The sequence below is a fragment of the Marmota marmota genome, unplaced genomic scaffold, assembly GCF_001458135.2.
Source record: "Marmota marmota marmota unplaced genomic scaffold, marMar, whole genome shotgun sequence".
In the NCBI taxonomy this organism is placed as follows: Eukaryota; Metazoa; Chordata; class Mammalia; order Rodentia; family Sciuridae; genus Marmota; species Marmota marmota.
Genome location: NW_026000102.1, coordinates 937,172 through 961,280, shown reverse-complemented (window position 1 = coordinate 961,280; position 24,109 = coordinate 937,172). Strand labels below are relative to the sequence as shown.

The window sequence follows — 24,109 nt, the reverse complement described above, 5'->3', positions numbered from 1 at the left end:
CTCCCCATAGTTGCCACCAGAAGTGCAGCCGCAAGAGCTCCTTGCACTTCCCTGGGGACGTGTTTGCCACCCCTGAGCGGGCCGGGGGCAGCCCTGGCCAGGGCCCCATGCCCTACCTGGACGATGACATCCCCTTGCTGAGCGTCGAGGAGGAGCCGGGTGAGAGCCGTGCAGGCCTGGGAAGGGCCGCTGGCCACATGGTGTGGGGAAGGCCGGTCCCAGTGGCAGTGGCCAAGGCAGCCCATGGGGTCCTCACACAATGGCCCTCCCTGGAGGGGTGCATGCCAAGAAGGCTGTGACAGGCCACCACTCTGCCCTGGCAGTGTCCCTGGAGCTGGGAGATGTGTCGCTGGTGTCCATGCCCCTAGAGGGCCTGCAGCCGAGCCCTGGCAGGGGCAGCCAGGACCAGCTCCTGGTGCAGCTGCAGGAGCTGCTGAACCACTGGGCCCTGTGGTCCGCCGTCAAGAGCCGCTGGGTGGTCGTGGGTGAGTCCTCCACCCCCTGCCTGCATCACCTGCAGCCCAGCACGTGCTCCCAGGAGCCCACTGCAGAAGTGAACTGGAGGTTGGAGGCCTGGGCGGAGCCTCCCTCCCTGAGCCTCTCCTGCCTGTGCAGAATGCGGCTGGTCCCACTGTGGCCACAGCTGGTCCCTGCGCTGGGCAGTAGTGCAGAACCCTGACGCTGGCCTTGGCTGAGCTTGAACCCCGCCTCTGCCGCCTGCTGTCTGTGGCTTTGGCTGTGTCGGCCTGACCCCCCAGTTCCCTCTTCGTCCTGGACAATGAGAAACACATCTGGTGAGACGCCATTAGGACTGTGAGGGTCGCTGCAGAGGCCCAGGGCAGAGCACTCAGCGCACGCCCAGCGCTGACCTGCCCGCACCTTCAGCAGCAGGTTGGAATTGGGTGCCATCGGGTGGTGTGCCAGCCCCTGGAGAGCTATGACACACCGAGAGGCCGGCTGCTCACCCAGTGACTCCGCATGGCACAGTCAGCCCCTGCCCTGGGGACAAGTCCCCAGGAGGTGTCACCCGCAGGCTGCCACATGGCCTTGCCCGCTCCCTTGGCTGTCTGGCTGTGGACTTGCTGCCGAGCCAGCCCCGCCTAGCGGAGCGTCCCTCCCGCAGGGCTCTTCGTCTCCATCCTCGTCCTGTCCCTGGTGTTCGCCAGCCGGTTCCGCCCCGCCAGCCGCGCCCCCCTGCTCTTCCGGCCGGACACCAACATCCAGGTGCTGCTGGACCTCAAGTACAACCTGAGCGCCGAGGGCATCTCCTGCATCACCTGCTCAGGTGAGTGCTCCTGGCACATCACCACCCTCCACCTAGCGCCAGACTGTCGCCTAAGAGGTGTGAGATCCAGGCTCCACGTCACTGTGTGACACCGGCCTCTGTCCTCACGTTTCATTATGTGCTTCCTGGGTGGCGCCATGCATTGGCACCAAGGAGACAGTAGGCAGGAGGGACAGGCCCCTGAGCTCCAGGAGCCCGTGTTCACAATCGTGGGCATGAGCTTGTGGGACAGCAGGTGCCCTGGGTGCGGTGTCCTGCCAGGCCCTCGGGGAGGTGATGTCTCAGCTGAGGCTGAGGAGAGGAGGGACTTCCTGGGCTGGGAGGCCAGGGAGAGGAATCAGCCAGACTGGGCGGGGTGGGCTGAGGGGCAGTGCCAGCCTGGGGAGGAGCGGCCACATCAGGGAGGGGAGCTGTAGGAGCCGAGGCCGCCGGGGTGGCTGGGCCCGGGCAGTGGGCTGAAGCAGGGAGTTTGGATTCCATTCTGACTGTCCCTGGAAGCCAGTGCTGGCTGGGAAACCAGCAAAGACGTTGCTGACTGAGTGCCCCAGGGGCAGTGTGGAGGGGAGGAGGGCTGGCGGGGGCTGGCTGGGTCGGATAGAAGCCTGCGCTGTCAGGGAGGGCCAGTGGGCTGGGACCACTCCACGGCCCCTGGTGGTGGAGCTGGCGTCAGGGTGAGCAGGGGGCTCCTTGCCTTAGAGGGTCTGGTCCAGGCCCTCGCCTTACAGGTGGGCAGCCTGAGGTCCAGGTAGGCAGGTCGGCCCAACGTCAAACCTCTGCTGGGGCAGCAGAAGCAAATGCGAGGACCCTGGGGTGAGCACCTCCAGGTGCCTGGTCAGGGCGGTGTCCTTCGTGACCTGTTTTTCTGTCAGTCATGGCACTAGCCACAGGCAGGTATTCAGCTGAAGCTCAGAGGTGCTGCCCAAGTCCCCTGGGTGCCATGGCCCTGCCTGGGCACAAAACGACCTCACCGCCACCTCAGGGCCTCCTGCCCACCCCTGGGCTCATCACTCAGTCCGCAGGTGGCCCTTCACGTGGCCGCAGGTGGGGCTTCAGTTGAGGAGGGCAGCCAGGGCAGAGCCTCTGGGGCATGGCTCTTGCCACTTGGCCAGGTCACCAACCTCCCTGAACCACTTTCTCCTCCCAAGTCACTATGGGGACGCAGCTGCTGACACGTGAGGTTTCTCTCATTTAAAGCAAATAGAATCCTAGTCCACAGTGCCTGTGGCAATCCCGTGGCCTGCTGTTGTCCCTGCTGGTCCCACTCCCACGCTTCTGCCACCGGGCTTTTCTGGGCCAGATGCACGGCTAAGCTCAGGAGAGGCCGTGTTTCCTCCCCAGGCTCCGGGCAGGCAGCTGGGCAGAGCCCACGGTGGCCTGTCTGTAGGCAGGTCCAGCCCCGGGGACACAGTTCTGCGTCTGATGTTCCCCTCAGCCCCACCCGGCCTCTTTCAGACCCTGACACCCCCCAGCTCTGGGCCCCCGGAGGATCCCGGCCTCTGCCCTTTACCCATTGGGCCAGCCAGGGAGGCCCTGCTGACCCTGACACGGTGTGGGGGTCAGGTCTGTTCCAGGAGAAGCCCCACAGCCTGCAGAACAACATCCGGACGTCCCTGGAGAAAAGGAAGCGGGGCTCTGGGGCCCCCTGGGCCAGCCGGCCTGAGGCCAGTCCGCAGGGTGAGCTGGGGCCAAGGCCGGGGCCCTCCTGGAGCGGGAGTCGGGGACCCTGCACAGGCAGCAGACGAAGCTCAGCCTCCATCCTCCCACAGCAGCCTTGTCCTCCTTGGCGGAGGGGGACGGGGTGTGGGGCGCACTCGGGCCCACGGCTCCCGTAGGCCAGAGCTGGGCCTCCCGCCACTCCCCTGCCTGGTCGCCACAGCCTCCCGAGTGTTGGCGGGGTGACTGGACTCTGGAGGCTGGTGTTTCCCTGCTGGGGTCTCCACCAGAGGGGACCCGCAGGGACACAGTACCGCAGGAACCAGCCCTGCAGGGCAGGGGTGTCTGCTTCTGTCACCCCACACATTGCCACCACCTGTCCCCGCCATGGTCACCAGCACCAGGCCCCTGTTCACACTGTGGCCCCGTCCGTGTGTGGCCACCCTAGTCCATCACTTCACCATCACCTCTGTCACTGCCCCCCACGGCCTGTGCCACCCCCACCCCACTCACTGCCGTGGGTGGTCCAGTAGGGAGGGCAGAGTCTGCACCTGGGGACGGCTGCGGGCCATCAGGTGACCGTTCACTCCTCTTCATTCTGCATTTGTCTTAGACTCCCTGGGCACCGTGTACATCTCCAAAGTAAAGAGTAAAGGCCACCCCGCCATCTACAGGCTCTCCCTCAACGCCAGCCTGCCCGCGCCCTGGCAGGCCGTGGCCCCTGGGGACGGAGAGGTGCCCTCCTTCCAGGTGAGCTGGCTGTCCTGACCCGAGGGGGCCTCTGATGCCACACCGGTAGGAGGGCGGGGCCCGTGGGGACAGCACTGGCATGAGTGAGGAGACCACGTGAGCCAGGCCTGCGCAGAGACCTGCGGGGGGGGCCACACAGCCCTGAGTCAAGTCCTGGCTCTGCCGTGCATCGCCTGGGTGTCCTTGGTGGTCACTTTACCTCTCTGAGCCTCGGTTTCCTCATCTGTGCAGTGAGGATATAGAAGGTAGCAGCCAGCACTATCAGGGGTCCCTGTGGTCAGGCCGGGCAGTGTGAGCCTCGCACCTAGGACCCAGTACAACTCAGGGCGTGGCAGCCACTCCAGCACCCCGAGGGGTCACCAGGGCCCACCCAGATGTCCTGCGTTCCCCTTCAGCACACCCCATGCTCCACAAGATGGTCACACGTGTGACCCCTGATTGGGTTTGTGTCCCTTGGGAGGATGAGGCCTCCAGCCCCCTGACACCGAGCTCTGCCTTGCTGTCCCACCCGAGGGCTCTCCTCCCAGCTCATCCAGCAGCCACTTCCCGAGCCCTCACTCGGGTTTGGCTTGGTGCCCTCAGAGGGCCCGTCCCTCCTCCCTCCTCAGGGTGCCCTCTGTCCCCGCATCTGTTCTGCCTCGTGCCCTGACACCCTCCTCAGGGCCAGCCCCACGAGGGCAAGGACTGTGCTCTGTCCTCAGAGCCTGGCCCGCGGCGGGAGCTCAGTGATGGTTGGTGGAGGGAGAACCGAGGCTCAGACAGGAAGGACCGCTCGCTTTTCCGGCTCTCCAGGCCTCGAGCCTGCCCCCAAGGCCTGACCTCCACTGGGGCTGGGACTGGGCAGACTGCTGAGCCGGGCGGGACGGGCCAGCGGCCAGGCAGCCTCCCCGAGTCACGTGTCTTGTCTCTGTCGATCCACTGCTTAGGTGTATAGAGCGCCTTTTGGTGACTTCACCAAGAAGCTGACCGCTTGTATGTCTACAGTAGGGCTGCTCCCGGCCGCGAGCCCCGTCCACAAGTGGATGCTGACGGCCGTGGCCTGTGACGCCAGGCGGGGCTGGAAGTTTGACTTCAGCTTCTACGTGGNCTTCTCCAACCTCCTCCCACTTCTCTCTCTGTCTCTCTCTGTCTCTCTCTCTCTCTCTCTGTGTCTCTGTCTCTCTCTGTGTATCCCCCCCAGGTCACATGAGTGGTGCCACCAGGTGCTGCAGGAAGGCTCTGTCCTTTCCCACACGCCTGTTCCTGTCTGTGCCCAGGATGGGGTGCGGGGACCTGGCAGCGACTGTGTCCAGGGGCTCCCGCTCTCCCTCTCTTTCTCACACACACACACACACACACCCGCGGGGCGCAGGCCCCCTCAGGCTCCCAGGCTCTCCCACCTCAGGGTTTGCATCTGCTGTCCCCTCCCCCAGCTCCTCCCCCCAGATCGCCCTACCAGGCTCGCTCTCTGGCCCCTGGTCACCTGCAGTCTCATGGTCTGGCAGGTGACCTGTCCACCCCAGGAGCAGGTCTGTGTACCACAGGGGCCCCTTGGGGTTTGTTGTCGCCTTATCCCCTGCACCTTACCCAGCCCGGCGAACCCGCACTTCCTGTCCACGGCGCCCGTCCGGGCTCTACATCTGCATTTAATTTGAAGATACTCACTTCCCGTGTCCCTCAGACTGTGGGGTGAGGGCCATGTCTGCCGGAGCTACCTGTGGGACACTTAGGCCCTGTCTGCGCAGGCTGCCAGTGGCTGTGTCCCCCCAGGCAACGGGGGTGTCGCTCCTGTGTTCTGAACGCGGCCTCACGTTCATTTATTCTGCATTTCTTCTGTGAGGCTGTCATCCACCAAGAGCCAGATTGGGTGGGGGCTGGGAGACAGGCCAGCGTGGCTCCCACCCTTGGGGACCCTAGTGGGAGCCAGGCAGGGACAGCAGTGTCATAACAAAGTGTGACTCATGCTTAGAAAGAAACAGCCCCACTCACCGTGGAGGAGGATGGCCGCCTGGCCCAGCACTGTGACCATGACCCACGGGCTGTGGTCCAGGGTGTGGGCACCACACCAGGCCAGACTCTACCTGGGGAAGGGGTGACCAGCACGGCCCTTTCTAGCTGGGCACCTGTTGACTCGGGGCTGGGGACCCTCTGCCTGTCCTCCCCTGGGCTTGCCCTGCACGCTCAGCCATGACCAGGGGCCAGCTGCCCGGATGAGCGTAACACATCCTAGAAAGAACTGGACCACCTCGGGTCTGTGGCCAGCAAGCTCTTGGCCATGGAACCACACTTCACCTGGGACCTGAGGCTCCCAGCTCTGCAGGTTGAGGTGACCTGGGGCTGCTGAGCAGGGGCACTCAGCTGGCCCCCGCCCCTCCTGAGCCCTTAGCTCCCTGCTGGACAGTCTGAAGCTGCTGCCACTCTGCTCACACCACCATGGGGAGCTCGGCCTTGACCAGGGCCAGGGCTAGAACAGGCCTCTCCGCCGGCCCTGGGCATGGCTCTATCTACCTGAGCCCAGGCCTGTCCCCTGCAGCCTCCTGGCTCCTTGGCATGGCCGTGCGTGCCTTGCCTCCCCAGGTCCTCCTGGCCTTCCCAGCCTCAGCCCTGGCCTCCCTTGCCTCCACAGGAAGCTGTACTTTGCCCAGTCCCACAAGCCCCCCTTCCACGGGCGCGTGTGTGGTGCACCTCCCGGCTGCCTGCTCAGCGCCAGCCCCGATGGGCCCACCAAGGGCTTCTTCTACGTGCCTAGTGAGAGAGGTACTTGTGGGGACTCAAGGGGGCTTGGGAGCTCGGGCCCACCCTCCCTTACAGCACCCACCCTTCCACAGTGCCCAAGGCCCGCCTCTCGGCCACCTTCGGCTTCAACCCCTGCGTGAACACGGGCTGCGGGAAGCCGGCAGTGCGGCCTCTGGTGGACACAGGGGCCATGGTCTTCGTGGTCTTTGGCATCATTGGCCTCAACCGCACCCGGCAGGTGGACAACCATGTCATTGGAGACCCGGTAGGTGGGCCCGCTCTGGGCAGGTGCCACAGGGCCCCCGACAGGCTAGCAGAGGAGCACCAGCCCTGGGCCTCTAGCCCTACTCCCTCCTGGCTCCTCAGGGGCTTCACCACCCCAGATGGACCCCCAGGGAACCCCGCAGGGCAGATTTGGGGTCACCCAAAAATCTAGGCACACTTTTTGGAGTTGGGCTGGCTGCCTGTGTCTGTGGGGGCTGGAGTGGAGGTGAGGGAAGCTGGGAGCCTCCTGGGGAGAGGGCAGCCCTGCCCTGCCAGCCCAGCGGTGAGCTCTGGCCACCTGTGTCTGCTCCCTGAGCCACGCTGTCCCTGCCCTTCACTCATGTGCACACCCTGCTCTGGGCTTGAAGCTTTGGGAGGCACTGGTCAAGCTGGGGGAGGGACGGGGCTGCGCCTCAAGTGCTGATGGTGTGGAAAGGCCTGGGGACGCGCTGGCCTTAGGAGTCACAGTCAGTGAGAGGTCAGGAACAAAGCTGTGGCCAAGTAGGCAGGAGGCTCGTCTGCTGGCTCAGGTGTCCCCAGCAGGGCAGAGCTGGCCAGGGGCTGGGCACGCAGCAGGAAGAGCAGGACACAGAGGGGAGCGTGGAGTCCAGGCCGCTCCAGGGTGGGCAGTGGCTTCGCAGAGGTGCTGGAGGGGCAGGACAGAGCCAGTCAGTGGGGACAACAGGTGACCTGCAGAGGGTTGCCACCTTACAGAGACAGTGGCAGCGGGGGGGGGGGGGACGGGAGAGTCAGGGCCCAGTCTCCATCTCACTGAGCGGCCCGGCCACTGTGTCTCTTTGGGAAAGGGCAGCGTCGTCTACGACAGCAGCTTTGACCTCTTCAAGGAAATTGGGCACCTGTGTCGCCTCTGCAAAACCATCGCGGGCAACCCGGAGCTGGTGAAGCCGGGCGGGGCCCAGTGCCTGCCCTCAGGTGGGTGGGCGGAGCAGCCCGGAGGCCTCTGCAGACGCGTCTGTGTGAGTGTGTCCACGGGGACTCTCGGGCGGGCGCGGGCCTTTGTGTGCTTTGCAGATGAGCACAGTCTATGTGGCTGGGAGCATGTGCGGCTTCATGTGTGTGTTTGTGTGTGTCAGTATCTATGTCTCTGTGTGTGTGACTGTGTCTGTGTGTGTGTGTCTGTATCTGTGTGTCTGTCTGTGTGTGTGTCTGTATGTCTGTCTGAGTGTGTGGCAGGACAGAACCTGCCTGGCAGAGGTCATGCGTGGCTGTCCCTGAGAACCTGAGATGTCATTTTCCACTCCAGTGGCAGGTGTGTGTCACAGGAGTTCTAAAGGCACTGGTGTGGTCGCAGCCACTCTGGGAGCCTGCGGACGGTGCTGGCGTCCTGGGCGGCTCCTCGGCCCCAGCTCCCCTCTCCTCCCGCAGGCTACAGCATCTCCTCCTTCCTGCAAATGCTGCACCCCGAGTGCCGGGAGTTGCCCGAGCCCAACCTGCTGCCGGGTCAGCTGTCCCACGGGGCAGTGGGTGTCAAGGAGGGCCGCGTGCAGTGGATCTCCATGGCCTTCGAGTCGGTGAGCCTGGTGCCCTGCTGGGCCCCGCAGACCGCGGCCTGGAGCAGGGCTGCCTCTGACCAGGGCCCTGGCCGGAGGTCACATGCCGTGGGTACAGGTGCCTTGTCCCACTCAGAGCCTCCTCTGCCCCCGGGCTGCAGCAGCTCTCCGCCCTCCCTGCTCACCAGCCAGGGTCCTGTCACTTGCTGAGCGCACTGGACACACTTCCCTTGTGTTCCCTCTGCCACGGTGGGAGGCCAAGGTCAGGGCCACAGCCAGGTGTTTTACCCTCCACGTGGCCCACAAAGAGCGTAGAGGCCAGGGGACCAGCCACCCATGTCTCCCTGCTTCTTTCCCCTGGGACGTCGTGTGGCTCTGCCCGCGGAGGTTCTTGTACGTACACACACACACACACACACAGCGCAGCCTGGTTCGTGCAGTGAGCAGGCCTGGGTCATGACTGGGTCGTGAGGTGACAGGGAAGTTCCAGAGCAGGGGGCCCTTTCTTTCCTTCTTTACTCACCACCCTGGGCGCGCCCCTCAGCTGGCCACTGCTGGCCCCCACAGACTCAGCCCAGCCCGGAGACCAGCAGCCTGCCGGACCGTGACGCGGCTGCGATGGGAACCGTGGGGACTTGGGAGCCCAAGGAGGCCCATCGTGGGCATCAGGGAAGGCTTCCCCGGGGAGTCAGGCCCTTGCATGGCCGAGGGAAGAGGGAGCAGCGCGTGCAGGGGCCTCACGGCAAAGGCTCCTCCAGAGAAGGTGGTCCTGGAGGAAGGGGCGGGGACATGTTGCCATGTCCTGCGGCTGGTGGGAACTCACTTGGGACCAGGCTGTCCATCGTTCACCCCTACACGACACACTCCGGTGGCCACTGAGCACGGCGGCCACCTCTGGGAGGGGTGAGCGGGCCCCGCCGCTGTCCCACGAGCCGTGTCCCCACAGACCACGTACAAGGGCAAGTCCTCCTTCCAGACCCACTCCGACTACCTGCGCTGGGAGGGCTTCCTCCGGCAGCAGCTGCAGAGCTTCCCGGAGGGCTCGGCCCTGCGCCGCGGCTTCCAGACCTGCGAGCACTGGAAGCAGATCTTCATGGAGATCATAGGTGCGGGCAGGCCCCCGGGCAGGGGCTTCAGGGGCCACCCTGGGCAGTGGGACACATGTCCTGTCCAAGCCACAGTCTTGCCGTCCTCAGCCAGGCCCAGGGTCCTGGCAGAACAGATGAGCTGGTGCTGGGCTGCTGACCTCAGGCCAGAGCGTGGTCCCCTCCTGCTTGGGGGATCTGGCCCCATTGTCTGGTCTTATTGGCCATCTACAACGCAGCAGTCCTGTCCACTGGCAGCTGTCAGTTGTGAGCCCTCTCTAGGGGCCAGGCCTGTGCTGAGACCTGGCAGCGTGAGCTCATGGACTCCAGAGCAGTTCCCACCTGTGGCAGGCCACTGTCACCTCAGCTCGGGAAGGTCACAGGCTTAGGAAATTCGGGGCAGGGAGTGGTGGGCCGTCTGCCCCTCGCCACACGGCCACTGAGGCCCTTTTCCTGACCTCCAGGGGTGCAGAGCGCCCTGTATGGCCTGGCCCTGTCCCTGCTCATCTGCGTGGCTGCGGTGGCCGTGTTCACCACCCACATCCTGCTGCTGCTGCCCGTGCTCCTGAGCATCCTGGGTAGGTGGCCACGGGCCCAGCCCGCAGGAACCCGAGCAGGCAGGGTCTCCCTGGTGGCCTGAAGCCAGCAAGCTACTCTGAGCCTCAGTCATGTGTCCCCAGTGATGGCTTCACGATCCCCCCGGCCCAAACAGAAGACCCTCTCCTTGGTGGCTCATGGGACTGTCTCCCCCAAGTCTGTGCCCAAGAGGAGCCAGGTGTCCCCTGTGGTAGCATTTGGCTTAGGGACATGTTGCTGTACCTGCACCCTCTGGTGTCCCCCTGTGACCCTGGCTTTGTCCACCTGTCACCCGAGACTTCCCTATTCCCTGAGGGTCCTCCAGGGCCATGTGGGCAGGGCAGGTCCCAGCTGCCTGCCTTGCTGCCCCCATCACAGGCATCGTGTGCCTGGTGGTGACCATCATGTACTGGAGTGGCTGGGAGATGGGCGCGGTGGAAGCCATCTCCCTGTCCATCCTGGTGGGCTCCTCCGTGGATTACTGCGTCCATCTGGTGGAGGGCTACCTGCTGGCCGGAGAGAACCTGCCCCCCCACCAGGCTGAGGTGAGCAGCCTATTGCCCTCCTCCTCCCCACCGTGGTGCCCAGAGGCCCCAGCACAGCTGGCAGCCCTGAGCCTGGGAGCAGGGAGGGCAGGGCATGCAGCCAGGACCTCAAGGCCACACCCTGCCTGTGGCCCTTTGCCCTGGGCACTGGGAGCCAGGACCGTGGGCCTGGTGATAGTTTTTGGGTTTGTTTTCCCCCAGTCTGGGATTATGTGGTGTGAAGACATTCGTACGTAAAACTAACCCCATTGTGCATCCACTACTTTGGGTCAAAAGAGGAAAGATTGCAATCCAGTGCCCACTGCCCAGGACCTAGTCTGCCAACCTTACTGTCCTGGTGCCCCAGCCACCTTGAGTGCCCCGGTGCCCAGGATGCCCTGCTGCTGGGACCCCCTCACAGGCGGTGGGGCAGGTCCCCAGCAGGTGCTCGGCCCAACCTCTCACTCTGCTGCCCCAGGATGCCCGCTCGCAGCGCCAGTGGCGGACGTTGGAGGCCGTGCGGCACGTGGGCGTCGCCATCGTGTCCAGCGCCCTCACCACGGTCATCGCCACTGTGCCCCTTTTCTTCTGCATCATCGCCCCCTTCGCCAAATTCGGCAAGATCGTGGCGCTCAACACGGGCGTGTCCATCCTGTACACGCTCACCGTCAGCACCGCCTTGCTGGGCATCATGGCCCCCGGCTCCTTCACCCGGACCAGGACTTCCTTCCTCAAGGCCCTGGGTGCTGTCCTGTTGGCAGGGGCCCTGGGGCTGGGCACCTGCCTTGTGCTCCTACGCAGTGGCTATAAGATCCCTCTGCCCAGCGGGGCTGCCCTATAGCCCTGCACCTGTGCCTGACTTGAGCACCTTGCCCTGGCCCATGGGGACCAACTGCACTCTGTGACCCCAGAGGCTCCTTGTCCCCCAGCCTCGCTCCAGATACTTCCAGTCCCCGGCCTGGCCAAGCAGATGTCCACACGGTGTGGACCACACTGCCTTTAGCCCTGCCAGAGCCCAAGCCGAGGACGAAGCTGGCCACCACTGCACCCAGCCAATGCAGCCGGCTCTGGGCTGTGCTGCATGGCAGGGGCCAACCCTCTTCCCGGGCCTGGTCACCATGGGCCAGGCTGTTTCTAGAGTGTCCCTCACACTGCCTCAGTGCTCACAGCCTCCCGGGGCTGCTTGTGGCCCCCTTTCTACAATGTGGAGCTGAGAGGCCCAGAGGCAAAGCGGCTGCCCTGTGGCTGGTCAGGGCAGAGCCAGGGCTGCCTCCCGGGGCCTCCCTGAGCCTTGCAGGAGGAGCATGGGTTCCACTCCCCTGGCCTCCCCTCCTCACAGCTCTATGGGGCCAGTGCTAGATGACCCTGTGGTCCTTGCCATTGAGGACAGAGGGACCTGGCCTGGTTGTGCATGTTCTACCCCAGCCCTGGCCTCTTGGCTTCTCTAAGACTCCCCTCTGGGGCTGTGGGCCCAGCACAGACTCCCCCAAGTCCAAGCCCATCTCCCCAACTTGGCACCAAGAGTGGATGTTTTGGTGGGTGGCCTCAGTGGGAGGAGCTGGCCGTGCCTGCGCTGCCTCTTGGCAGATGGTTCTATTAAAGTGAGATGGAGCCGCTATTAACACGAGCATTTTAAGCCTCGCTGACTGCATGATATTGTTCAAATTGAAATAACAGTGTTCCCATGCAGCCAGCCAGGTTCAGTGCCACCCCGGACCTGGACAGAGACCAGGGTGGGTGGAGGGTGTCGTGCCCTCCTGGGAACAAGTCAGAGCGCTCTGGGGCCTCCACTGTGGCAAGAGGGGCTCTGGGCTGTTTGTCCTCCTGGGCCCACCAGGACCCACACTGGGGAGGGTCCGAGCACTTTCCAACGCCTGGTGGAGTGGCACACGGGCCTTTTCCTGGAGTCGGTGTCCCCTGGGCTTTATGAAGCTGGGGGTACACTGAGCTGATCCATTGATCCCAGTGGTGAGAGGAAGCCCAGGGTGGTCCCCAGGCCAGCTCCCCTGGTCACCACCAGCGTAACTGGGGGGCTGAGGGTGCAAGATCCTTGGACATCTCTGTGCCCCACCTGGCGGCCCAGTGCTCGGTGCTAGACGAGGGAGTGTCGGGCCTTCAGAGCCGCCACCCATGGCGAAGAGACAGCAGCTAGCAGCACTGGCTGGCAGGTGACACCAGCAGCGCGTTTCTGGGCTGGGCTGAGTCCCGTGGCCGTCACGGCAGCACCAACCTGTGGCTTGAAGCAGAGCTGGTCCCCACGGTGAGGAGGCTCATCCAGAATCACGGTGTCGACAGGGGGCCTTCTGGGGGCCCAGGGAGGGTGGGCCCCGCCAGCTTCTGCTGGTTGCCGGCCTCTGTGGTGCCCACACTTGCAGGTGGTCACTAGTCCCCGCCTGCCTTCCCAGGGCCACCCTTTCTCTCCGTGTCTGTTCCATCCTGTTCCCTCTGTAAGGACACCTGTCACACTGGCCTGGCCCACCCTGATGACTCCACTTGATCAAAGACCCTGTTTGTGATAAGCTCACATCACAGGTACCAGGGTCAGGCCTCCAACGTGACTCTCGGGGACAGTGCGTTTGTAACAGGGCTTGTGGCTCATTTGTTGGCTTTGGCGGGTGGGTCCTGGTTGTGCCCATTTTACACACTGGGACACCAAGGCCCTGAGAGACCCCCTGCCTGGGTCGTGAATGACAAGCTCCGGTCGAGCCCAGCCAGCCTGTCCCCAGGGTGTGCACAGCTTCTCATCACACTTGTCACAAGGCCGGTGATGTCTACAGGGAGGTCAGAGGCCTGTCCTTGGAACCTGGAGGGAGGCCCTGCGTGTCTACAGGGCTTCACGCTCTGGTGTCTGTCCAGCTGGAGGTCTCAGCCAAGAATGCTGGGGCGGAGGGGGAGGGTCTCACCTGGAGCACAAGGCCCCAAAGGGGCTGCTCACGGTTCAGGCTGGGCTCTGACCCAGGACCTCTGGCAGCCCCTGTGTCAGGGCCACGCTTGCAGAGACGGTCACCTTCCAGATGACCACGCTGTGGGGATCGGTGCATCTTGAGACCAGTTGGGGAGGGACGGGGTTGGCACATTGACCGGATGCCCCAAAAGGTGCTTAGAAGACCAGTGTCTCCCACAGCTGGACACTGGCCCTTCCCAAGAACCTAGTTTTAATGTGGACATGGGTCATTTGCATTACATTTTCATGCTGCCCACATGACATCCTTTCAGAGTCCCCACTGGGCCCATTTACTCGTGTGTGTGTGTGTGTGTGTGTGTGTGTGATGGAGATTGAATCCGGGGACATCTACCATTGAGCCTCAGTCCCTGCACCACCAGCCTTTTGTTTTTCCCCAGGGGACAGTTTCTTTAAGTTGCCCAGGCTGGCCTTGAACTGGTGATCCTCCTCGGCCTCCTGGTAGCTGGGATTCCAGGTGTGCTTCTCTGCACCCACCTGGCCCACTTTTAAGTAACAGCTCCTCTTTCTTCCCCTCGGCCTCTACCCTTCTAGAGTGCCAGGGGCGGGGCAGGCGGGTCAGGATGAAGGAGACCAGACCCTGTGTCACTGTGACTCCCCCGAGGTCGTAGGGCTGTGCTCACGGCTCGCTGACTTCTGGGATGGGCCCTCAACGCAGATCTGCTTCCCCTCCTGATTCGCCTGTCCTCGCCCCTCCAGGCTCCGGGTAGTGACCAGTCCGTCCCGATCCCACTCCCAGCTGGCGATGGTCTCCTTCCCAGTGCAGGGCCCGGGACAAGGCTGGGGAGGACGTGGGCTCTCTAGGGAACTCCAGCCGCCCAGCTGGCTGCCTACTTTCCTACAAATAAATCCCCTCATCTTGTTTGTGACTGTTGGCACCACAGGGTCCCCGAGGCACTAACTCCCATGAAAAGAGCCCGACCTTCCTGGGCCGCCAACGCGGGCTGTGATCTTGATGAGCTCTCCCGAGCATCATGAGCCCCTCCTCATCCACTCGCACAGCAACCAGCCTGGCGTCTGCAAGGTGCGGGCATACAGCCTGCCAAGTGCCGGAGCCCTGCACAGGGAGGGCCAGGGGCAGGAGGGAAGCCAAGGGGAGCAGGCCCCTCACCTGGGGGACAGGTCATGGCGGGGGACGGGCAGCTTCTATGGGGCACCTACCCCGCTGGCCCTGTGACTCTTCAGTGTGCTCCAGGAGTCCCTTTGCCCTGTTTCACTGCTGAGGGGGCTGAAGCCAGAGATGAGCTGTGTCCCTGGTGTCCCTGTCCCCCTCCCGAGTGGACAGTGAGCCTTGAGAAGGGACGTACCCACTCCCACATCCTCCCAGGGAAGCGGGGCTTTATCCCAAGGGGAACAGGGCTACGGAGAAGGGGTTTTGAAAACAGAAGCCCATCTCCTGCCTGTCCAACCGGGAAGGACCGAAGCTCGGCGTGCAGCTGGGAGACTGCCAGTGGCGCGTACGTGGCAGGCAGGGAGGGTGACCTGCGGTGACTCAAAGTCACACCACACAGTCCCCATTCAAGAATCTGTCCTGCAGATAACCTTACACTGCCCATGTGTCGAAGTTCCCCTCAAAAACCTGCCAGGATGTTGGGGACTGGAGCCCCAACATCCATCAGCACGAGGGCCCATGAAGTGGATTAGAGCCAGTCCACCCGGACAGCTGGACGCTCTGGCTGCGAAGGAAGAGCTGGGGACTTCCTACGGCCGGTGTGGGAGAATTGCTGAGATGTGTCGATGGGGAGGAAGGTCCCCAAACTGTGAAATATGCTGGTTCACGTGCATAAAGAATCGGGCGGCCGAGGACCTGCCTTCACTTCCACGTGCTGATAGAGAAGTGATTCAGAGGGAAATACGAGGAAACGGAAGGGGGGCTCCCTGTGGGGCAGCGCAACGGCGGCGTGCGGGAGGCGGGGGCTTTGGTTATAGATCTGCCCGCTCAGGCTTCGTGACTGCAGGAACTTGTCATCTAGATGATTGTTTGGAAGCAGGGGAGAGAGGTGGCTGTCACTGCCCCTTAGAGAGCTCACTGGCCCAGGGAGGAGGGAGAAGGAGAGAGGGAGGGAGGAGAGGAGGCGCACCCACACCCACCAGCAGGCACCGGCCAGCGCCAGGTGAAGGCATTGTCCCAGGAGCTGCTGGCCAGTGCCACTTCCTGCCCATGAGCAGCGACAGGGCTGTCTGCTCTGGAGCCAGAGTCCCCATGAGCCCTTGGGGTGGTGGGGGGGGTGGCATTGCCGGATGCTGCTCCCTGGCCCCCGTGTAGGTGAGCAGGCAGCAGGGACACATGGAGGGGCAGCCCCAGTACCAGTCCCTCTGCTCTGCTCAGGGACATTCTGGCTCCACCTCCATATGCCATTTGGTTGGGCAAGTCACATGGTCTATTTTCATCTGTCTGCTCAGCCTTTTAATAGAATAACACCCGCCGGGCATGAGCTTTGTGTTTTAATGAGATCCCGTTTGCCCAGGCCACGGCCACAGCGATGCCTGCCACACCCTCTGTCACTGCAGGGGAGCACGTGCTTGGAGCTGCAAATCACTTCAGTAAGCAGGAATTATTCCTCCTTCACACCCCTTCCCTGACTGGGGGCGGAGCAAGCTGCCTTGTCCCACGGCTGGTGAGAATGGCCACGGGATCTTTGTCATCCACTAGGAGGTGGCAAAAGTGAAGCAAGGGAAGGTTTGCAATATACCTGGCCAAGGGGAATGGCCCTCTGTGCTTCTGCACCTCCAGGGGAGGAACATGCCCCCGCAGCCCACTGATTCCAGGAAGCAGAGAGACCCAGGGAACCATGGGTCTCTAAGTAAGTCCAGCTGGTCCATCATAAATCAGCCCACTCCCAGTTGACAATCAGTGACTGTTGTTTGAAGCCACTGTGCTTGGGGATAGTTGTAACGCAGCACTGTCGCAGCCGTAGCTGACTGGTGCACCACCCATCACCTCCAGAATGAAGTTAAAGGTTCACACAGCCATGGAGGCCAGTTGGGTCTCACTGACCCGTCCCCATTTCCATCTCAGGTCACAGCCTCCACTTGCACCTCAGGCTTCTGTAGGACCAAACTCCTCAGCTGCTGCCAGGCGCGGTGTTGTGGCTCTGCCTTCGCACAGGTCACGGCCCAGCTTGGTGCACTTCTCTTGTGCCCACTGCACCGTGTGACTCCTCCTCATCCTTAAAGACCCAGCTTTCTCCAGGAGCCTTTGTGGTCACCCAAAGTCTGGGTCAGCCTCCCTGGGCTGGGACCACACAGCACTTTGTCCTCCCTGGGCGCTGTATTTTTATGACCAGCTGCCGGGCTCTCTCCCCTCGTTGGGGGCATGGTGGACATGCGGACCATGACGGCAAAAGCTGTGTGTCCCAGTCCCCGACATACAGCTGTAGTGACACCATCCCCATTTTTCAGGTGGCAGATGGAGGCGTTGAAGGGAGGAAAGGTGCTCAGTAGGGTGCTGACGGGGACGCACTGCATGCAGCCTCTGTCCCGCTCTGGCCTCCCACCTGCCTCCCCGCCCTTAAGGGACTCCAGGTGAATACTTGCTGCCACAGGCACATCCTGCCCTGCGTGTGGCCACCAGCCCATCCATTCCTGAGCTCCCCCAGAGCTGTGTGACCTGCGCGGCCCACTTAATCTCTGAGCCATGGGTATCAATTATTTCCTGCTGCCTAACAAACCACTTCAAATCTAATGGCTTAAAACAGCAGCCGTGTGTTTACCTCAGGATTCCCTGGGCCACAAATTCAGATGGGCTCCTCTGGGAAGTTGCTCTGACCCCAGCAGGGCTCCCTCATGCGTCTGCGGCCAGCCGTGAGTTAGTGGATGTCCCCATTTCAGGGGGCTTGGCTGGCTGTCAGGCTGGGGAACGGGGGTCCCAGGGCCACGTGTCCCTCACCATCCAGCAGGCTGCCTGGGCTTGTTCACAACGTCCGAGGTGATGCACGGAGGTGCGCAGGGCCCTGTTGTGGGCTGAACTGTGCCCTCAGTACTGCAGATGGGACTATGGACTGGTGACGGTGACATGCGGGCCAGGCTTCAGCTGGGGGCACACAGCCCTGAGCCAGGGACCAGGCTGCTCCCCAGACAGAGGGAGATGCAAGCTTCTCACTGATTTTCTGGGCTGAGCTAAAGTCAGTGATGTTCCTCTGGCCCAGGGCATGACTCCAAGGGATGTTTCTTCTTGTGTGCAGCTCGGGCCACCGTGCCGTCACCGTCAACTTGTCCTGTGGCCTGCGCCATCCGCATCATCCTGTGCAAACATTCTGCCTTGTAACTATCTGGGCCTGAAGGTGGGACAGGAGGACTTTGGATCCTCAAAGCCCGAGGCCAGGGTGGAAGAAAATACAGCTCCAAGGGCAGCCTGCCGGTCCATGCAGAGTCTGACCCCAAGCTCAGGGCAGCAGGAGGGGTTAGGGTTAGGGTTTGGGTTAGGGTTAGGTTTAGGTTAAATGTTAGGGATTGGGTGGTGGTACAGGGAGTAGATTAATGATGGGTTTTTGTTTTGTCTTATTTTTGTGGTTGGTTTTCTCATTTTATAAAAAACCAACCCCTCGTGGTTACTTTACCTGTTGAGTGTCCAGTGGTAAATCTCACTCCATGTTCCAGGGAGGATTCAACAAAGTGCTTGGCCCAGAGAGGGGGACAATGTGAGGACCCCATAAAACAAGCAGTGACTTATCCGTGTGCACATTTTTGAGGGCAGATCTTTAAATGAGAGATCAGTGTCTAGCCTCGTGCCAGGCACAGAACAGAAGTTCTTGAAGAGTGTAATGAACTCCAGCTGTCCACAGGACCCACCTGATGCCACCTCCTATCTGCAGGTGCCTAGTCCACAGGGCAAGGCTGTCACTTATGCCAACAGCCTGGTTCCCAGGACAGCCCTCAGCCTCTCGGAGCTCGCTGGCCCCAGGAAACCTCGTCTCTGGCAGACAATGCTCCTGTCTCCTGAAGACAGAGGCAGTGACCCAGAGAGGGGCACAGTCACTCCCACTCTGAGCCATGCAGAGCCATCTCAGAGGCGGTCACCTCCTCCAGGCCCCTGCGGTGCTGCATCCTCCTCCCCAACCTGTCACTGATGCAGAGGTGGGTCACGGGGACACAGGCTGTGCCCGGCATCCCCCCTTCAACAGAGAGGACTTCGGCTGCAGATCGCAAGCTCAGGCCACAAGAAGGAGCAAAGCTGTGTTCTAGAAAAAGCAGGTGACAGGGCAAGAAGAGGAAGGACACTCACATTAGCCAACCCAAAATGCAATTTGTATAATGAAAACCTGGTGGGACGTTTGACGAAATCAACAATTTATAGATAATTCACAATGCTCGTGCCATTAAGCAAATGCACTTTAAATTGATTTCAAATTAGTGGCTAATGATTTCCCGAAGGACTGGGCTCTGCCAGCCCCAGTGCAGGGCTCCTAACAGAGGGAGGTGTGTAGTAACAGCCTCTTTATTCCATAATTGAAGCCATAATTGAACTCGAGGTCATGTCCAAGGGCCCTATTGATCTGCAGAGAGAGAGAAAGTGCTGACGGGGACCATCCTCAGGCCAAGGGGCCGGGCGTGCCAGGGGAGACTCCTGCCGCTGTGGCGGATTCTGAGGCCACTTCCTGCATGACCTGTAGGCAGCTTTGATGGCTGGCGGGGCACTTAACCTTGAGACCAGCAGTCCCCATCCCAGTCCTGCAGGTGGTACCCGGAATCCTCTAAAAACATGTCGAGAATCTCTAATGTGCCCAGGGCCCCAGAGTGAGCGCCACACCCTCGGGGTCCACCAGGCCGGCCTGGCCCCCAACTCTCCAGCCCAAGGGAACCCACCCGTGCCCCCTCCTTGACCTAAGCTTTGAGTCCTTTAGCCCTTGACCCAGCCAAGAGCTCCCTTGAGCCCAGCTCAGGATGGCAGAGTGGAAGGCGGGTGATTCTGTGGACACAGCCTGGCCGCTCTCATCCCGCGGAGCACAACGCACTGCCCATCTTGCCTGCTGCTTCTAAAGGGGCCATGAGAACTTTGGCTCCATCTCAGGAGAACCCAGGAGCCTCATTTTATTCTGCACCAGCCATTTTGGATGTTCTGAATTCAGAGGTCTTTACTCCAAGGGCATGTCAGAGCAGAGGAAGTCAGGGAGAAGGGGCAGAGAGGGACATCCAGAGATAGGATAAAGAGGATGCCGGAGACCTGGCGGGAGAACAGGAGAGTGCAAGACGGGGGGGCGGGGGCACGGGGGGGGGGAGAGAGAGAGAGAGAGAGGCAGACAGAGGAGAGAGGCATAGGACACGCAGAGACACACAGAGATGAAGAAGCAGAGAAATAGACACACACAGAGATGGATCTCACAGAGGAGCAGCCATGTCATGGAAAATCTCAGCGTGTGGGAAGAGGAACTGGGCGCTGGATCCTGCGATGAATGGATCACAGTCCAGGGCATCTGTAGAGGGCATCCTGTGCGACCTTGAGCTCACTGCACCTATCTATCGAAGCCTCGGCCTGAGCCTTGATCTTACCTGCACCCTGCACATAGCAGCTGGTGTCTCGCACCTGACTCACTTAAAATATGGAGGAAAAGTGAGAGGTGAGAACAGAGGGGAGGAGCTGGCTCTTTTCCCTGCCACTTTTCCCCCTGTAGATTTTAAGCTGGCCGTGAGTGTGGGAGCCCCCAGGAGCCCCACCGCCCGTGCTCTGGGGGTGGAGAGCCCAGAGGCACCTGGCGCTCCTTGGCTGATGCTTTTCTCGGGCGCGTTCTAGCCTGGGGTGTGGAGGCAGAATCGCAGGCTGGTCATTCTGAACTCTGCTTCACCTCCACCAGATCCTAGGGACAGACGTGGTCATAACCCAAGAGAAGGAAGGGTGTGAGAAGAGCATCCCTCGTGCCTAGTGTAGATGAGTAGGGAACAGTCATCTAATCAATGTTGATCAATAAAGTTCCCCAGAAAACTCTAAAACCACCATTATTTAAACAGCTTTCCCCAGAGCGTCTTCTCCATCCATCAAGAGAACACAGAAAAGGCAAAATCAGGAAGGAGGAATTAATTCTTTTAATGACTAAATTGATACGACCATTTTGAACACTTGAGTGCACGCCAAGATCCAGCAACTCGACTCCTGGGCACATCGTCAACATAAATGAGGGCACTGTCCATCGGCAGACGCGCACGAGAATGTCCACAGCCTCAAACTGGACACCACCCCAACGACTATCAACAGTGAAGGGATAGATGAGCTGGTTGATTCACACCAAAGGTTATTAGCAGTAAATAGAGTGGGACACCTTTGTACGACAGCACGGGTGGGTCTGAAGACACGGTGTTGAACAAAAGGAATCCAATTCAGAGGAACATGTACCAAATAATTCTATTCACATGGCAATCAAGAGGGAGAAAAACTGATCCATGGTGGCAAGCGCCAGGAAATTGGTCACCCTTCAGGGCAGGTACCGCCTGAGTGGGCAGAAGGGGGTGGGGCATGCTGGGAATGTCATGCCTTTTTCTATGGGTGGTGTCACACACACACACACACACACACACACACCCTTTAAGCTGTGTAGTTAAGGTGAGTGTGCTCTATGTCATATCTCATAATATTAACAAATATTTTTAATGGTCACCTGTCACTCCAAAATTCTCGGAGGCCCCCAGATTCACAGAGGCCCTACTTCCCACCGTGGAGGAAATGGGAGCATTCCTGCCCACTGGGCACATGTGCATACTTAGGTATGGCTCCTCCAGACAGGTGCCACTGGAGACCACACAGCCTGCCGTCAGACAGTCATGGTCAGTGGAGTCCAGGAGTGAGATCTGCAGCAACCCTGCCTTCCTGGTGGCTTGGAAGGTGTGGTCTGCAACACCTGTGGCTGGACATACCAAGTGCAGCTTCCAAAACCATCCAGCATCCACAGTCCTTGCCCCTCCCTAGAGCAGAACAGGCGGGGGCAGCAGCTCCGGGGTGGACTTCCAGAGATGCCAGAGGACAGAAGTGTGTTCCAACCTCGTGACTTCCAGCAGCTGTCACTGCAGGGTGACCCAAGCATTGGTGACTGCCCTGTGCAGGGCAGCTCTCCTTCAGGGGAGGGGGCTGTTTCAGCACCTGGGACAGAGGCGCCCCGCGGTGTCCCCGACGGGAGCCTATTGTTTCAGGACCGTGGACAGCGGCCAGTGCATTAAGTGACTGCGATGGGAGAACAAATTTGCAGAGCGCAATCTTCCCATGGCTTGCTATTTACACACACAACGCTCCTGCGTCCAGCTTTATGCAACAAATTAAATTCCGACATGCATGTGTGATGAGGAGACGGGTTTGGAAAACACCCTACGTTTACCTCCAGCCCCACCCTCCCTCCCACCCAGGCACTCCCCCGGGACCCACACATCAAGGAATGCCGGGGTGAGCGGGGTTTGCAGTTAGCACTGTAACAAAAGCACACGGGGAAAGGAACAGAACCCCTGGGGACAGCCTTATTTTCCAAAACCTAGACTCAAGAATACTCTCCAAGAGGGCGAGAAGAGGGAATATTTAACGTTTTTTTTTTTTTCCTTTAAAATATGTGCTGCCATCAATTAATTCATTCAACTTTTACTGAAGGCCTGCTATGTGCCTGACACTGGGAATAGATGATCAGCCAAATAAATCCCCTGTTTTTGTGGGGTCCGTCTTCCAGTAGGAGGGGAACACTACACAAACCTGCCAATAACTGGGATCGCTCCAGTCTGTCCTTAGTGCGAGGGGGAAATAAGCAGGATCGTGGACTATAGGGTGACCCGGTGAGAACTCCTGTAGCCACGATGGACAGGGGAGACTCACCAAGGAGGCATGTTTGAGTTGACACTTGAACCAGGAGAAGAGCCCGACTTGGATGATCTGGGGGAAACGCAACTCAGAGCTGTGAGGTAGGAAGAGCAGAACACACCCAAAGTGTGCTCAGTGTGTTTGTGGAGCATAGTGGACAGAGGACGACGTGGAGGAGGTGAGGTGTGGGATGAGGCCTGACCACTGCGGCCCTGCAGAGCATACAGGATCCATATGATCTGGTGTATTTTAACAAAACCTGCTTTTAAACACTAATGTGGTTGATTTTATATCAACACATAAAACTGGCCACTAGGTGCCCAAGCATTTAACCAAACATTATTCTGGGTGTGTCCACAAAAGCGTCTCTGGGTGAGATCAGCATGTAAACTGGAGGCGAGCCAAGCAGATTGCCTTCCCGCGTGTGGGTGGTCTCTGTCTCATCAGTTGAAGGCCTGAACAGACCCAGAGGACTGATTTCTCACACCCTCCAGGGACATCATTTCTTTCTTGCCAAACTGAATATTGGTTCCTTGGGGTGTCACAGCCCTGGGTCTTCAGACTGGAACAGTGCCATTGGCCCACCTGGTTCTAGAGGCTTCAGACTTGAACTACACTATCATCTTTCTGAGGTCTCCTGCTTGCCTCCGCAGATCTGGGGACTGTTGTGCCTCCATAATCATGAGAGTGACTTCCTTACAAAACTGAATTCCTTCTAACACACAGAGATTCCATTTCTCTGGGGAGCCCGCACTAATACAACTGCTGCGTGGAGAACGGACTTCGGGGAAGCTGGGAGACCTCGTATTTCTGTCACTAAGTGTTGAGAGCCACAGCCAAGGGGCCCCAGCAAACTTCTAGCTGCCAACTGATTGGCTCCTCTGCCGTGATGCTCATTGGGCTGTTTCCCCGCCCTTTCAGACCACGGAGCTGCTCATTGGGGGACTTTTTTTGGCTCCGCCCATGCGACCCAGCCAATCGGCCTCAAGAGCAGGAGGAGTGGGGGAGGTGGAGAGGCTTGTGGGAAGCCGGTGGTGGCAGTTGGGCTCTGAGGGTTTCTCCTGAGGAGCTGTGTGGTGCGGTGTGTGTGTGTGTGTGTGTGTGTGTGTGTGTGTGTGTGTTCTAAAAATAAAGTTCGTTTCTTTTGACAAGTGGCTCCTGAATTGTGCCCAGCCAGACTGCGGCAACTACGATCCACCGAGAATGTCCTTCTCTGGGTCCCCGTGCTCCCTTCCCCCGCCCCTCTGGTGACAGGGCCGAGCGTTCGAAGGCTGTTGTGAGAGCCCGGGTGCGGGGCCAGCCGTTACGGCTTGGTTATTTCTTGTTGAAAGAATGAGTGGTGACATCAGAGCCACTTGGCTCATCTAGAAACCGAATCGATGGCCTCTCTTATGCGGTTCTTCTCAAGCTCTTTCCTTTCACGGCCACGAGGGGAGGCCGGCTGCAGAGCGCTGCGCTGGCTCCTCGGGCTCTTCATCTGATAAACGGGCCTCCTGCAGCCAGCGCGGCCGTGATGCAGAGGACAGAAGCACCCGCCGGGAGGGAGCGATACACCTGGGCACCGCTTCCACCCAGGGAGACCCGAGCCATGTGCCAGCCGGAGCTGGACCCTAGCAGATGCCCGGCCACAGGGGCTTGGGGACGTGATGCCTGCCAGGCATGAAGGAGGCTGAGCATCAAGGACCCGGACTCAGGTCCATCTCACTGATCCACTCGGGGAGGTCAGGAAATCCCTTCCTGGGCTTCATTCTTCTTGCCTGAACAACTAGGGGCCTTGTTTGAGCTCCATGGGGCTCCAGCTTCAGCAAACTGCACGTCTGCAAAGGGCCCCGAGCTGCATTCCTGCAAGACTTGCTTTTGTACCCAATTATCCCCCTGGTCCTCCTAAAACTCCTCTCAGAACACAAAGCACGCATCCTTGTGCCCGTTTTCCCAGATAGGAACACTGAGACCTCAAGGCCGCATGGGATTATTCACAAATTAACAAACCACTGGAGCTAGAAGGGGCCCAGAGCCA

General features: G+C 60.6%; 1 protein-coding gene across 1 annotated transcript in view; it reads left to right on the top strand.

Annotated features, from left to right (window-relative positions):
* Disp3 (dispatched RND transporter family member 3) overlaps positions 1–12,058 on the top strand; it is a 44,440-nt gene extending 32,382 nt beyond the window's left edge. The window contains exons 8-22 of the mRNA XM_015501350.2: positions 11–159; positions 324–485; positions 1,124–1,285; positions 2,846–2,959; positions 3,552–3,688; positions 4,615–4,805; positions 5,637–5,657; positions 6,294–6,424; positions 6,496–6,668; positions 7,474–7,600; positions 8,054–8,199; positions 9,125–9,284; positions 9,728–9,841; positions 10,218–10,384; positions 10,842–12,058. Coding sequence (XP_015356836.1) covers positions 11–159; positions 324–485; positions 1,124–1,285; positions 2,846–2,959; positions 3,552–3,688; positions 4,615–4,805; positions 5,637–5,657; positions 6,294–6,424; positions 6,496–6,668; positions 7,474–7,600; positions 8,054–8,199; positions 9,125–9,284; positions 9,728–9,841; positions 10,218–10,384; positions 10,842–11,204 — 2,317 coding nt within the window. The 3' untranslated portion in view covers positions 11,205–12,058. The remainder of the gene's footprint in view (positions 1–10; positions 160–323; positions 486–1,123; positions 1,286–2,845; positions 2,960–3,551; positions 3,689–4,614; positions 4,806–5,636; positions 5,658–6,293; positions 6,425–6,495; positions 6,669–7,473; positions 7,601–8,053; positions 8,200–9,124; positions 9,285–9,727; positions 9,842–10,217; positions 10,385–10,841) is intronic.
* Positions 12,059–24,109: the final 12,051 nt, after the last annotated feature.